Here is a 13,863-nt window from a genome sequence, read left to right as displayed (position 1 = left end):
TCTCCTCTTCTTGGGCAGACCTTGCCTCTTCATTGGCAACCTTGAGAATATGGTTTTAGGAAAACCTAAAACCTGTCTGGCTGCTGACAGTGGACTGCATGGGGGAAACCCTGGAGGCTTAGAGCCCTTTGAAGCAGTTATTGCAAAAGCTGGTTCAGCAGGTCTGAGGGGACCCACGGTGGAGGGGAGGGAAGGGCTGGATGTGGATGATAAGGTGGGAGCGGTGCTGGAAGGAAGGACTTCATAAAGAATGTGAAGGGGTGATGGAGCAGAAGAGGAAAGGTACACAGAGGTTTTGGGTCAGACCCCACTCAGATCTGCATGTAGCCCTGTTAATCACTTAGGAGTGTCTGTCTAAAAGCTGGCAAGACAAAGTTGATTCATTCTAAACTTACATGACCTTGGGGCCAGGGATGTAGTAGCTCAGTGGTGTCGATTCCCAGTATGAGGTGGGGCGCGGGGACCATAAAGGACCTAACTCATCCCCCTTGAAGAATGAGGACACGCAGATATTTACAGGGACATTGAACTATCGAGGAATGCCAGGAAACCTCCAGTCATTTCCCTAAACCTAACGTAACCTTAGATTCCAACAGAACCTTCACAAAACTGACTTCCTCAAGCAGAAATAATCATTTCAGGACTGGAGATTTAGCTTAGTAGCGCCAGTGCCTGCCTGGCAAGCTCAAGGTCCCGAGTTCAATCAGTGGTTCAGAAAAAAAATTAAAAAAAAAAAATTCATGGAGAAGGGATTAAGTGATAAGGACTTTTTCAGAGCCATTTTGTAAAACCCGGCACTGAGATAATGATCATCCAGACCCTAGCCCATCTCTTCCCCCTTTTTTTTTTCCTCAGTCCCCTTTTAAAAAATAAAAAAACTGGCCTGTTCTTTTGTTAATGGGCCAATCAGATCCCCTATAAAAGCTGAGTCTCATTCAACTCAAGTCCCATTCTACTCCTTCTGGTTTTCTCTTACTTTGCTACTTGACCTAATAAATCTATCTGTGCCTCTCACTGATTATTCTGAAATGTTTTTTTGTGATGAGAATCAAAATGTGCTCCAGCTGTGTTGAGGTCCCCAACTCCTCATTTGAGGGGATGTCCTTGGGGACCCATCTGGTGACTTCTATGGAGCAGAAAAAAAGATTTGAGAAGAAAGAGGATTAGTTTTTTTGGATGTCTTGAATTTAAAGTGCTATTGTGCCTTTTGGACAGATGAAATCGGTGGGGAGTTAGGATGCTGGTATGTGCAAGAGACGTAGACCTGATGGTCACTTCAAGCCTTGAGGTTGACCAGATTAAGAAGACCAAGGACTGGTTCTTGGGGAAGACAAGTTTACTAGAGGGTAGGTGCAAGTAGAGCAGAAAGAAGTAGCTAACTAGATAGTTTGGAAGATTAGGTGTTGAGGAAGCCAAAGAAGAGAAACTAAAAGGTTAAGGTATTGGACTTGGTGACGGGCCAGTGGCACAACCCAGGAAAATAAAAAGTGTGGCAGCCAGATGCAGGGTCATGAGATTAAGGCAGAGACTTTGGCTATAGAGTACACTTTTCTTTCCTATCATTTACTTATTTATTTACTTAGCTGTACTGGGACTTGAACCCAGGAGCTTCCCACTGATCTATATCCTCAGCCCTTTTTTATTTTTTATTTTGTGACAAGGTCTTGCTAAACTGCTAAATTGCCCAGACAGGGCTTGAACTTGTGATCCTCCTGCCTCAGCCTCCCAGAGTACTGGGAGAATATGTGTGCACCACCAGCCCTAGTGAGAGTACTGTTCAAAGAAGTTAGAAGAAAAAGGAGGGAGGGAACCATTCATTTGGTTCGGCCAGGTCAGTACAAGATTTTCTCAGGAGTAAAAAGCATAAGCACATTTTAGATTAAAAGATGTTATTCAGTGGGGGAGAGAGAGAAATAGAAAATACAAAAACAAGTGAGATAACTCGTGGAACCCACATAAAGCTGGGTGATAAATAGAAGTTTGGCTCTAGAAAGGGTAGGAAGGAGGAACCACTATTTGCTTCCTTCCCGACCATCTACTTTGTGACTGCTGTTCATATTGCAAAACTAGCCTATTGGTGTCACTTCTGGGAAGCCCGTTAGAGCTCTGCACCTCTCTTTGTAGCACCACGGACCCTGTGCCGAGCCTCTGTTGTACACTTATACTGTATTGGAAGGTCATCATTTATATATTTAGTTTTGGTACCAGGGATCGAACTCAGGACCTTGCGCTTGCAGGCAGTAGAACCACTGAGCTAAATCCCTAGCCCTCATTGTTTATTTTTATTTATTTATTTTTAATTTAGTTTGGTGTTTTGAGACAGGATCTCCCTACATAGTCTGGGCTGGCTTTGAACTCTTTATGTGGCACAGGGTGGCCTCACACTCACCATCCTGCCTCAGCCTCCTGTTTGTTAGACCGAGCTCCTTATGAGCAGGGAGTTGTTGCTTGAATTAGAAATGTGGTAAAGAACAAAGATTCCCCCAGATGAGAACAAGTGAAAGGTATTGATTCAGAGATGGTTGTAGGAAGAGTCGGCCACCGTCACTGGCTGTGGCAGAGATTCAGAGGTGGGCAGGGGTGGGACGGCTTTCTGGAGTATACAGAAGAGGGCTTCGGGTGTGCCTAGACAGTGGAAGTTGGGGTGCACTTGTGTCCTGTGTTATGGATGAGGGGAGCTTGTGTTGCTTCTCTGCTTGGTCCTAAGCTGAAAGTGAGGGGAAAATTAAGTCCTGACCATTTTGGGCTGATTGCTACAGAGGCTGTGGTTTGTGTTCCCGGACCGATGCCTGAAGATTGTGGGTCAGAGTTCTGTTTTTATGCATGGCTTGGCCAATGTCTGTTTGTACATTCAGTCCTTCCCCAGCACTAACGTACATGAAGTTACACTTAATTCTTATGAAAGTTTTTTTTTTTTTGGCAAAGGGTAGTGGTGGTGGTGAGAGTCAGTCAGCCTGGGTGTGAGGAGAGGGTGAGAGGTGTAATTGGTAGAGCAGGAGGGCGTTAGTGGGAGGGGTGCCAGGCCCCAGGGGAATCCAAAGGTTAGGAAAGGCAAGGAGGGGCCGAACCAGTCAATCTTGTTTCTTTACTTTCTCTGGCTTTGCTCTGAGTCTGGGCTAGGCTTTGGGACTTGTTGGCTCAGGCCTGGTTAGGGTTCAGGGAGGACAGAGGGAGGACTGACAGAGGTCCTGAGAACATGACAGATAGAGGTGGAGGGAGTTGGGGACTTGTTCCTGCTGTGTAAATGGCCCTGACTCCGTTCATCCTAAACTTCGTAGGCTTGGCCTTTATTCCATCTTCATGAATCACAGCGGCAGATCCCTTCAGAGTGGGGAGAGGAAGAAAGGAGAAATGGACAGTGGATGATTTTGGAGTTGCTTAAAGTAAGGGAACAAGGTTAGAATCCATGCAGCTCTCCATCCATCCTGTCTTCTGCCTGCAGGGACTTGGCCCCAGCACATCCTCATCTTTCTGCTAAGTCGCAAACTGAGCCCTGTGGTGTCCGCTGCTCTAGGGAGCAGGCCTCAGCACTGCGGAGGAGAGGGGGATTAAAAAAGAGTGCACTTCCCTGAGTGCACAGAATCATCAGGAATGAGACAGCATTTGAGAAGAGCCAGTGGCTGTGAAGTGGGTGGCAGCCCTATAGCAACCTTCGGGTAGGACGCAAATGAATGGCTGCTTATCTCAAGGCTTAGCACTGAGCTTGGGTGCTCTGTGTGGGCTGATTTCTGGTCTGGAGGCCTGGAGTGAGGCCCATTGCCGGTTGATCTTGGTCAAACAGTATGGTAGATGGAAAAGGGCAAAAGGAAGCTGTGGGCCCTGGAAGACCCTGTACAGAAGGAGCGGTTAGGGGTTCTGAGGGGGCCTGGCGGGATCCGGGGAAATAGATGATGGCTTGAATTCCAAGCAAGGGGCAGGGGCCATTGAACAGAGACTGTTTTCCTTTCTCTGTCTGTCTCTGTCTCTTTCTCTCTGTCTCTGTGCCCCCACCCCGTGTGTGTGTGTGTGTGTGTGTGTGTGTGTGTGAGAGAGAGAGATTTTGGAGAGGAGAGAATATGAAATTTCTTAGGTCCCTTCTATTTCCAGAATTTGATGTAGTGTCTTAAAAGCAATGTAATGTTACCTGGCGTTGCTAATGATGGGAATGCTTTTTCTTCCTGAGTTTTGGGCCCTTTTGGCTTTTCCTGCAGGTTATTTAATCTGTTTCCAAATAAGCTTGAGGGACAGGAACTCAGGCAGGTTGTACAGTGGCTAATTTGGTCCCACTGTGAATGCCTGGGGATTCGGTTAGAGTGGATTTGAATTCAAGTGCTGCATCATGTTTTCAAAGGCACTCGTTCCCTTGACTGTGAACTGCATCTCCTCGTCTTTTGCTGAAAGTCCATCAGCTCTTCTCTCAGAAGTGCATTTTAAGTAGTTGCTCCTGTTGAAGTGGAGTGAGAATAGCTTGTGGGGCTAGCAGCCCCATCCCACCCTGAGTTAAAGAGTTTTCTCGGTTGCTGTGGGGATGAGAAGGAGGTGAACAAGACTGAAAAGGGCGGAGCTGAGCTTTCACCTTTTGAGTCAGATATTTCCCGGAAGGCTGGAAGGATGCGAGGAAGGCAGGGATTGGTTATGTAAACTCAGATGTACCAGTTAGAGGGACTCACGTGGCATCCGGTGATAGCAGCTGACACAGGCAAGGCTTGTAGAAAGGAGGATCAGACATACTTGGGGAACTGGCCAAAGGTCAGTTATGGTTAACGAGTAAGTTTCTGAAAACAGTTAAGGGATGAGTAGCTCTGGGGAAGGAATGTGGATTAGAGCAGGGTCCCTGGCTGCTGTGTTATCTCACTAGGAGCCCTGTGGCTTCACAGATGAGTTAGATCTCTGCAGCAGCCCCGCAGCACCATCTGACATGCTCCTTTAGTCACGTAGGCCTCAGTGCAGTTTCGGGTACACTATAGCCAAATATGCTGCATATTATAGCCTGCTCTTCGGTTATAGTGGTCTGTCACGCACCTCCAGCCAGCTTTCCTTTTTGGTTTCAGGGATCAAACTGAGGACTTTGAGCTTGTGAGGCAGGCATGGTGTCACTGAGTTAAATCCCCAGCCCTCCAGCCAGCTTTAAGTTATATTTTGAGACAGGGTTTCAACAAGTTGCTCAGGCCACACTTGAGCTTGCAATCCTCCTGCCTCAGCCTGCCAGAGTGCTGGGAGTACAGGCATGTGCTACCTTACCTGGCTAACATTTCTATTTCTGACAGCATGATCTCTATCCCATGGATAAAACTGGAGCACCTGCAGTTTAACTTGCCTAAGATTGCATAACTTGGGAGGAAGAGAGAAGACTTCTACCCTAGTCAAAACACCAAAACTTGTCTCACCTTTTCACTGTTGGATGTGGCTTTGGCTTGGCTGGCTTGGTTACTGCAAAGTGGAGAAAAGAAGGGACTCTTGGTGGCAGCCCTAGCTGGGGGATACAGTGACAAAATGTATTGGGATTTTCCTCCATCTAGATTTGGAAATCTCTGCCTCTTCTGTTTCTCTGCTGGTAACCCTCCCTAGGGCCATCACCTCTGCAATCCCTCAGTTACTGTGTTACAGCTGCCTCTTCCCTGGGACATTGAGGCTGCTGACAACAGAGCTAAAGTCATCCTTAACTTGGATGTGCGGTATCTCCTGGACACAGCTCCCTGACACAGGCGCAGGCACAAGGACCCTGCTGTTGGCCTGGAGAATTCCCTTCCCTTGGGTTACTCTCTCTGCCACATTGGTCCCGTAGCTATGCAGCATGTCAGTCTAGACTCGATTCTCACTGTTACCTTCTCTTCCTCCCAGGATATCAGCCCACATCCTTGAGGCTGAGCTGGACTTGCCGTGCTGCCCATGGTCCAGATGGGCACTTCTTAGACATGCAGGGCCTCAGGCCCACCCTATCAACTGAATCAGAGACTCTGAATTCTGTGTCATAGCAAGGTCTCCTGGAAGGGTGACCAGCTGTCTTGGCTTGCCTGAATTGAAGAGTTTCCTGGGATGAGCCAGTCATTCTGCCTCTAGGTAGATGCTTAACTGAGTGAGAGGCTGTTGTACAAGGGGCCCGATGTATGATCAGAAGCTGTTCGTGCATCTGGCCATGGATGGGTTGTACTTGCTTCTTTCTTTAGGGTCAGGTTTTGTGTCAAGGTGGCCATTGGTTTCCCTGAAGCACTAGAAATCAGATGGCTGCTCTGTGAGCTTTGAGCTCATCACACTTAAATATTAAGCTTCAACTAAGGCCCTTGCCCCGTCCACTCTTTCTTCCACATTGCCTGAGGAAGACTTTGGTTCCCTGTCTTTTTAGCTGGTTTTGGGGACAGGCATTTATGGAGTCTAATTTTACCGTATTCTAGGTACTATTGTTGAGGTTCTGACTATGCTAAAAAAAATTTTTTTTTTTTTCCCCAGCCCTGAGGATTAAACCGAGGGCCTTTGGATCGGGCCATTCCTCAACCCTTTTTAAAATTTAATTTAATTAAAAAATGTTTTTGAGACAAGGTCTTGCTAAGTTGCCAGGCTGGCTTTAAACTTGAGATCCTATGCCTCAGCCTCTCAGAAGGCTGGGATTACATACGGGCAAGCACTGCCATGCCCGGCTTAAATTATCCTTGATGGGTCATTGAAACAAGGGTTTAAGGATGAAGTGTCCGGACATCAGGGGAAAAGGACCTCAGGGGCCATGTCAACCTTGCTACTAAAAATGTGGTCCACACAGGAGCTTGGTGGAGAGGCAGAGCAAGGGGCCTCGTTCCAGACCTCCCAAGTCAGAGCCTGTATGTGACAAGGTTAGACTCTCAGGAGATTTGAATGTACTTTGGGATTATTGTTATTTATTTTTGTACTGGGAATCGAACTCAGGGCCTCAGGCTTGCCAGGCAGTCGCTGTACTGTGGAGCTACATCCCTGGCCCACACTTTGGGATTTGAGAAGCCCCAAAGCCTGGATGGATGAAAAAACCGAGACCCAGAACAGCTAAGTAAGTGGTTTGTTCAAGGCCATACAGCAAATAAGACTCAGCTAGATTTAGGATCACATTCTGACTTTCAAGTCCAGTGCTTTCCCCTGTACATCGTGGCTGCTTCCTACAAGGCCATAGGTTATTTGTCTGGGTCTATTTATTGAAGAAACTTGACCTTAATTCAATTTCTTTTAAAACATTTTATATTGTATTCTTTATTGATTCAGACTGAACTTAATTTGTATGAGTGAATCATACCCCTTTGTGTCTTAATTTTTATATGTTTATTAGGTTTATTCAACAGTTACATGAAGTAGTCGTTTTTTATCTGCTGTAAGATTCTGTATCATTATGAAGACAAGTATTCCATATAAGAAAAAAGCCAGGCTCAGTGGTGCTTGCCTTCATTCCAGCTACTCAGGGGGCTGAGGCAGGAGGATTAAAAGTTTGAGGCCAGCCTGGGCAATTGAGCAACGACAACTCTCAAAAATTTGTCAACAGATGCATTGAGAGGCTGAGGCAGGAGCATCACTGTGAGTTCAAGGCCAGCCTCAGCTACATAGACTCTGTCTCAGAAAAACCCGAAACAAACAAACAAACAAACAAAAACCCAAAACCAAAAGCTAAAAACCAAACCAAAGCAACAAAACCAAACCAAACAAAATAAAACAAAAGATGAATGGATGAGCAAGTTGTGCATTCACATGTTGTGTATCTTGATTGAGGCAGTTGTTTCATAGTTGTATATATTTGTCAAAACTCATTGAATGGTACACTTAAACCTGGGAGCTTCTTATTGTAGGTGTATTGCCTCAATAAAGTTGATCTTAAAATGTAATTTGGTATATCGTTTTTCATTGTTCTGATAAAAGAGACATAAAACTGTCATTTTACCATTTGAAGTGTATCGTGGAGATGTGTGAACTGCATCGGTGTGGTTGTGCAACTGTCACCATCATTGCGCTCCACAACTTTTTCATCATCCCAGACTTAATCTCTGTATCCAATATTTAACCAAAGTGGTTTTTATTTATTTTTTTCAGTACCTGGGATTGAAACCAAGGGCTCTGTTCTACTGAGCTGTACTCCCAGCCCTCTTTATTTTTTATTTTGAGAAAAAACATTTGGGTCTTGCTGAGTTGCTCAGTTTGTCCTTCAACCTGATGGTCCTCCTCCTGCAGCCTCCCAAGTAGCTGAAACTACAGGTGTAGTTTCACCTGTGCAGAGTGACAAAGGTTTTTAATAGGATTGCATTCTATCTTCATTAATGCTGCAGAAAATGTTTTATCATTATGTGATTGCTCATTGCTGGAGTTTTGTGTTTAGTTTGTTTTCAGTTGCTGTTACAAAATATTCAAGTGTGGGAACTTCATAAAGAAAAGAGGTTTATTTAGCTCATAGTTTTGGAGGCTGAAAGTCTAAGATGGAGTGGTTTCAATAGTCTGTCCTCTAGTGAGGGCCTAGTGGCGGGTGGCATGACGAGGCGAGCACTGTGAGAGGGGATGGCAGAGACAGGAAACCACAGAGCCCTGTTTGGCCTGTTTTGCTCTTTTATAATTCCTCTCTCTGTGGGAACCAACTGGATCTCATGAGAACTACTTACTCCCTTCCAAAGGTGGTGCTCAGAATGATCCCCTTACCTCGTAGTAGGTCCCATCACTCTTTTTCTCTCTCTCTCTCTCTTTTTTCTTTTTTCCTTGTGTCAGGGGTCTTTTTTTTTTTTTTTGCTAGTGGGGATTGAACTCAGGACCTTGCGCTTGCGAGGCAGGTGGCGGCACCATGAGCTAAATCTCTGGCCAACGGGGTCTTGCTGTATAGTTTGCATTGGCCTTGAACTCGTGATCTTCCTGCCTGAGACTCCAGAGAGCTGTGATCACGGGTGTGTGTTACCATGCCCAGCCATCTACACCGAGGAGCCGGCTTCATATGCACCAGCCTTTGACGGATGAACACAAACCATATCCAAACCTTGGCAGCTGGGATTCATTCTTTAAAAAGTGTCTTCAGGATTTCAGTTGCATCATGTGATTACGAGTTGACAGTCTTGACCTCATTTTATTTAATGTTTTCACCACACTTTTATTCATATCAGATAAGCACCGCGCCAGTAAAATGGGGCAAAGAGGGACGTCTCACACAGTGGGGTAAAAAACCTATTCATCACACTTAGGAACCACTAGCGGGTCCTGCCTTTTAGAATGTGCTAAGCAGAGCATGGAGATGCATGCCTGTAACCCCAGCACTCTGGAAGGCTGGGGCAGGAGGGTGCACTTTGGAGCCAACCCTGCACAATTTAGGAAGACCCCATCTCAAAATAAAAAATAAAAGCATGACTGGGGATGTAACTCCATGGATTCAATAATTGTACCAAAAATTTTAAAAAGTATTAACATGGTTAACTATATTTACCTCATACAATGGCTATGGTGGTGTGAAGGCTCATCCTTACTTCCGGTCTGCTTGAATACCCCTCATCTGGAGACTTTCTGTTCATATTAGCAGACGCTGTCAGGGAGGGGCTCTGGGCATCCAACTACTTGTAGTTGTGGTCAACCAGGCTGGGAGCGCAGCTCAGAGAGAACACATGCTTAGTGTTCAGGGGGCCTTGGGTTCGATCCCCAGCACTACCCAAAAGACAACTGCTGCCCCCAGCTGCCTTTTTTTCCTTCTTTTCTAAAATTTTGAACACATCAATCTCAAATTTTCTCCAGTAATAAGTTGTTTTGTTTTTGTACCTAGTATTAAACATCTCAATTTTGATATCATCTTTTATCCCGACTGTTCTGCAGTTTGCAAGTAGTTTTTTCTCTTCGCCTGCTTCCCTTCCCTCTCTCCCTCTCTCCCTCTCTTTCTTCCTATCTTCCTTCATCCCTTCCTCTCCCCTTTCCTTTCTTTTCTTCTGAGACAGAGTCTCACTAAGTACTCCAGCTGGCCTTAAACTCATTATGTAGCCCAGCTGACTGGCCTCGGAATCATGATCCTCCTGCCTCAGCCTCCTGAGTGATGAGCCTACAGGCATGAGTCACCATGCCTTGCTGTCAGGAAGTAGATTTCTTTTCAAGATACTAGACTTCTGTTTTGGTTTGTAGCTGGATTACATTATTACATGGTGGACAGATAATACGGCCTCTACAGTTTTTACTGTTTTAAAGTTTGTTGCATTTTTTGGTCTCCAAACTAGAAGTGTGGTTGAGTATTCAGAAATCTCTAGTCTTGGTTGGTTTCAGGCCTGGAGCAGCCAGAGGGTGAGGTCCTGTTGTCCTGGTAGTCATGGGCCAAGCCTCCAATGAAATGGAAAAAACATCCCTTTATTAGGCCAGTCCTGAAATCGCTCATAGCCAGCGCAAAACACAATAGCCCACATAGCCTTGGGTGGAAATTCCTGTTTGATCTTGGGCCAGATGTCACCATCTGGTAAATCTGGATGTTTTAGACGTTTCACTCTCAAATATTTCTGTTATTTGTCTAAATAATTGGGGTCTGGTCATCTTGCTGGGACTTGACCGTTATCTCCGTGACAATCATTTTTTTTTCCCCAAAGGGAAAGGGAGTAGAGGAACAGGCAGGTATGTTTCTCCCCCTCCACTTGCTTTTTGAGTTGTAGCAAGTGGGATCTGTGGATAAATACAATCCCCTTACTGCTCCGAAAGAACGTTGGCAAACGTCAGTCTCTGTCTCCAAGTGGCTCGTGGATAACTCCGAACTGTGAATGAGAAATGACCTGATCGACGCAGGAATGCACAGAAGTTAGAGGTGCACAGAATGGAGGAAAGGGAGCCAGGTGTGGCAGTGCACACCTATGATCCCAGCGCTCTGGGCTGAGGCAGGGGACTCTTAAATTCAAACCCAGCCTTGGGCAAGTTAGCGAGTTAGTAAAACCCTGTCTCAAAGTACATTAAAAAAAAAAAAAAAAAACCAAAGTACATGTTACAATTTGTTTATGTTTGCAGTACATGATAATCACATTTAACACATTTTAGTTCTTCTTACTTCCCCTCCTCCCCTGTACCCCTCCCTCCATCTCTACTTCCTTTTCCCCTTTGCAAAAGATCTATCTCCAAATAAATTTCCATGGCTCAGTGAGAAGGCCCAGCTGTGGGGATTGGGAGGGCATGGAGGAGAGGGGAAGACTGCAGAGAGAGTGAGACATTCAGGCCGGCTCTTGGAATAGGAGCTGGTGCCTGCCAGGTAGGGAAGGAGGCGCAAGAGTTAGTTCTGGGAGAGGCAAGCAGGGTGGCCATGGCAGGAAGGCCTCAGTAGATGTCTGGAAGCAGAGTGCTGAGGAGGGAGGGTAGCATGTGGTGGGGGCTTGGGAACTGTGAGGGTGGCAGAGTTGGTTGGGAGTCAGGCTGTTGAGAGGAATCTGTTGAACATTTGTGTTTTGTTTCGAGACAAGATCTTCCTATGCAGTTCAGGCTGTCCTTGAACTCACCTTGTACTCTAGGTTGTGCTCTAGGTTGGCCTTGAACTCCTGGTGATCTCCTGCCTCAGTTTCCCAAGTGCTGGGATTATAGGTGTGCACCATCATGCCCAGTGCTCCATTGAATGGTTTTTGGGTTTTTTTGAGACAAGGCCTTGCCATGTAGCCCGGGCTGGACTTGAACTTGTGGCCATCCTCCTGCCTCAGCCTCCCAAGTGCTGGGATTACAGGTGTGCACCACCTAGCTGGCTCTGTTGAAGGTTCTTAAGGATGAGATTAGATCTGTCCTGTTTTATTTTGGTATTTAAATTTTTGTTTTCCTTTATAAATGTCCACTAACTAAATGCATCTCACTTTGGACTTCCCTTTTTCTGAAATCTACAGCTTCTGATTCGGGTTTAGATATCTGTGCCACTTGCCACGAACGTGCCACATGCCAGCAGAGAGATGGCAGGAAGATCTGTATGTGCAACTATGGCTTCGTGGGCAATGGGAGAACCCGGTGTGTTGGTGAGTCGCGACCGTGGGTGAAGCTGGACCAAGAATCAGGATTCTCTAGTGTTCAAGAGTCCATGTCCTGGGGGCTGCGGAGGAACAGTGTTATTTTGTTCCCATGTTTTTTATTATGGAAAGCTTCATCAGTTATAATAAGTCTTTGTTTTAGTATTTGCATGGATCCTTTTTCTAGCATTTCTAAGAAAATCTCTCTCATGTCAGAGGTCGTGGAACTTGAATCTCTGGAAACTGCTCTCACACAAATTTGAAATCTGGTTTAAATCTTGAGTTTAACTTAGCAACTCGAGTGATTATTGTATTTCTTAATTTCTTTGGTTATTTTGATATAAAGCTATTAATATTAATATCATGGAGGAAAGCAGGACTTTTTTTTTTGAGACTGCATCTCATTATGTTTTTTTTTGTTTTTTGGTACTGGAGATCAAACTGCGGTCCTTGCTTGCACTTGCGACAGATGGGTGGCACCACTGAGCTAAATCCCCAGCCCTTGCATCTCATTATGTAGGCCCAGCTGGCCTCAGACTCATGCTCCTCCTCCTGCCTCAGCCTAAGTGCTGGGATCACAGGCAAGCACCACCATGCCCAGCCCTATTTAACTTTTTGGCTATTTGACAGAATATTTACCTTGGTTCGGATCTCGAATCTACCTGAATCCACACCCTGAATATTTTGTAGTTGTAAGCCTTTGGAAACTTAAAGGAATATAAAGATTTTTAGGCTACAAGTGTTTGAAATTATTTTTTCTTCATGACCTCCATGCCATGACAGTCAGATAATATCCAGATTAAAGCTTATTCAGAGAGACAGAGAGAATTTCATTGTAACACAGAGAATAACTGTAAATGTTACAATAATCTCCCAGTTTCCTCCCAGCAACCTTGTTCCATGCAATAAAAACAATGACAGTATTTTCTTGCCTTTATAAGTAGACAATGTATACAGCCTTGCTGTGATATCAGTATGTGGCTTTCTTTCCTCTCTAAAGCAAAATAAAAAAATTCAGTACTGCATTCAAAAAAATCATATTCCAGAAGCTGGATATGGTGGTGTGCACCTGTGATCTCAGCCAGTCGGGAGGCTGATGCAGGATCATTTGAGCCCAGGAGTTGGAGGCTCCAGACCCAGGCTTTCAGCCACCCACCAGAGCCCAACCCAGAGGCTGGGGTTGCACCTTTGACCCTTACTGTTCAGGGTTCTACCCCAGAGTGTGACTGCTCTGCCCTCTGAGGTGCCTGAGGGAGCCCCCCATCTCATCCCTTGTTACCAGGCCTGGATTGGACTCTGGGAGCATAGGTGACCTTTCCTGCCCCTTCCCCCAATGAATTTCTGTGCTCATGGAGGGTAGCTGCCCTCTTGGTTGCTCTAGGACTTTTAAATAATAGGGGCTTCGTTAATGATGTGGTTCTCCCTCTCACACTGCACACAGTGCTCGGCAGGCCTCCAGGGAGCTGCAGGGTACAGCTGTGTGTGCCAGAGGTGCTGTAACATGGTACTAAGCCATGGGACTTGAGGATTCCAGAATCCCCAACAAACCCAAACATCCTTTCCTGTGAAGTCAACAGGAAGACACATCTCAGAAGCAACAGCAAAGGACAGGAGTATTCCTTCTTGTGCAGGGATATTCTGTCTGAAAGCACCGTGGTGTGATCTGTCCTATGGGCTATGTACCTGACCTTCCATGACTGGAGAGTTCTGCTTCTCTAAGCTCTCAGGCACATTACTGCAGACTGAATTGTGTTCTCCATTCAGTTAAAAAAAAAATTTCTTTTTGGTGGTACTGAGGATTGAACTCAGGACCTTGCACTTGTAAGGTGGGCATAGTGCCACTGAGCTAAATCTCTGGCCCCATTCAGTTCAGTTTTGTTTGTTTGTTTTGTTTTTTGAGACAGGGTCTCACTATGTAGTTCAGACTGCCCTGGAACTCACTGTGTAGCCCAGGTTGGTCTCGAAC

The 13,863-nt window shown here is 45.7% G+C and overlaps 1 protein-coding gene across 3 annotated transcripts in view; it reads left to right on the top strand.

Moving 5' to 3' along the window:
• Positions 1-3,108: 3,108 nt before the first annotated feature.
• Positions 3,109-13,863, top strand: part of Susd1 (sushi domain containing 1) — a 115,030-nt gene continuing 104,275 nt past the window's right edge. For 2 of the 3 annotated variants that reach the window (XM_019209823.2, XM_019209821.2), the window contains exons 1-2: positions 3,109-3,383; positions 11,781-11,906. In XM_019209823.2, coding sequence (XP_019065368.1) covers positions 11,861-11,906 — 46 coding nt within the window. In that variant the 5' untranslated portion in view covers positions 3,109-3,383; positions 11,781-11,860. Of the gene's footprint in view, positions 3,384-6,933; positions 6,995-11,780; positions 11,907-13,863 lie in introns of those variants that run through there. The other variant, XM_019209822.2, reaches the window with a different exon arrangement.

The sequence above is a fragment of the Fukomys damarensis genome, unplaced genomic scaffold (assembly GCF_012274545.1).
Source record: "Fukomys damarensis isolate Sample0158 unplaced genomic scaffold, DMR_v1.0_HiC HiC_scaffold_36, whole genome shotgun sequence".
Classification (NCBI taxonomy): Eukaryota; Metazoa; Chordata; class Mammalia; order Rodentia; family Bathyergidae; genus Fukomys; species Fukomys damarensis.
Note: the sequence above shows the minus strand (reverse complement) of the source record. Positions and strands in the feature narration are given on the sequence as shown.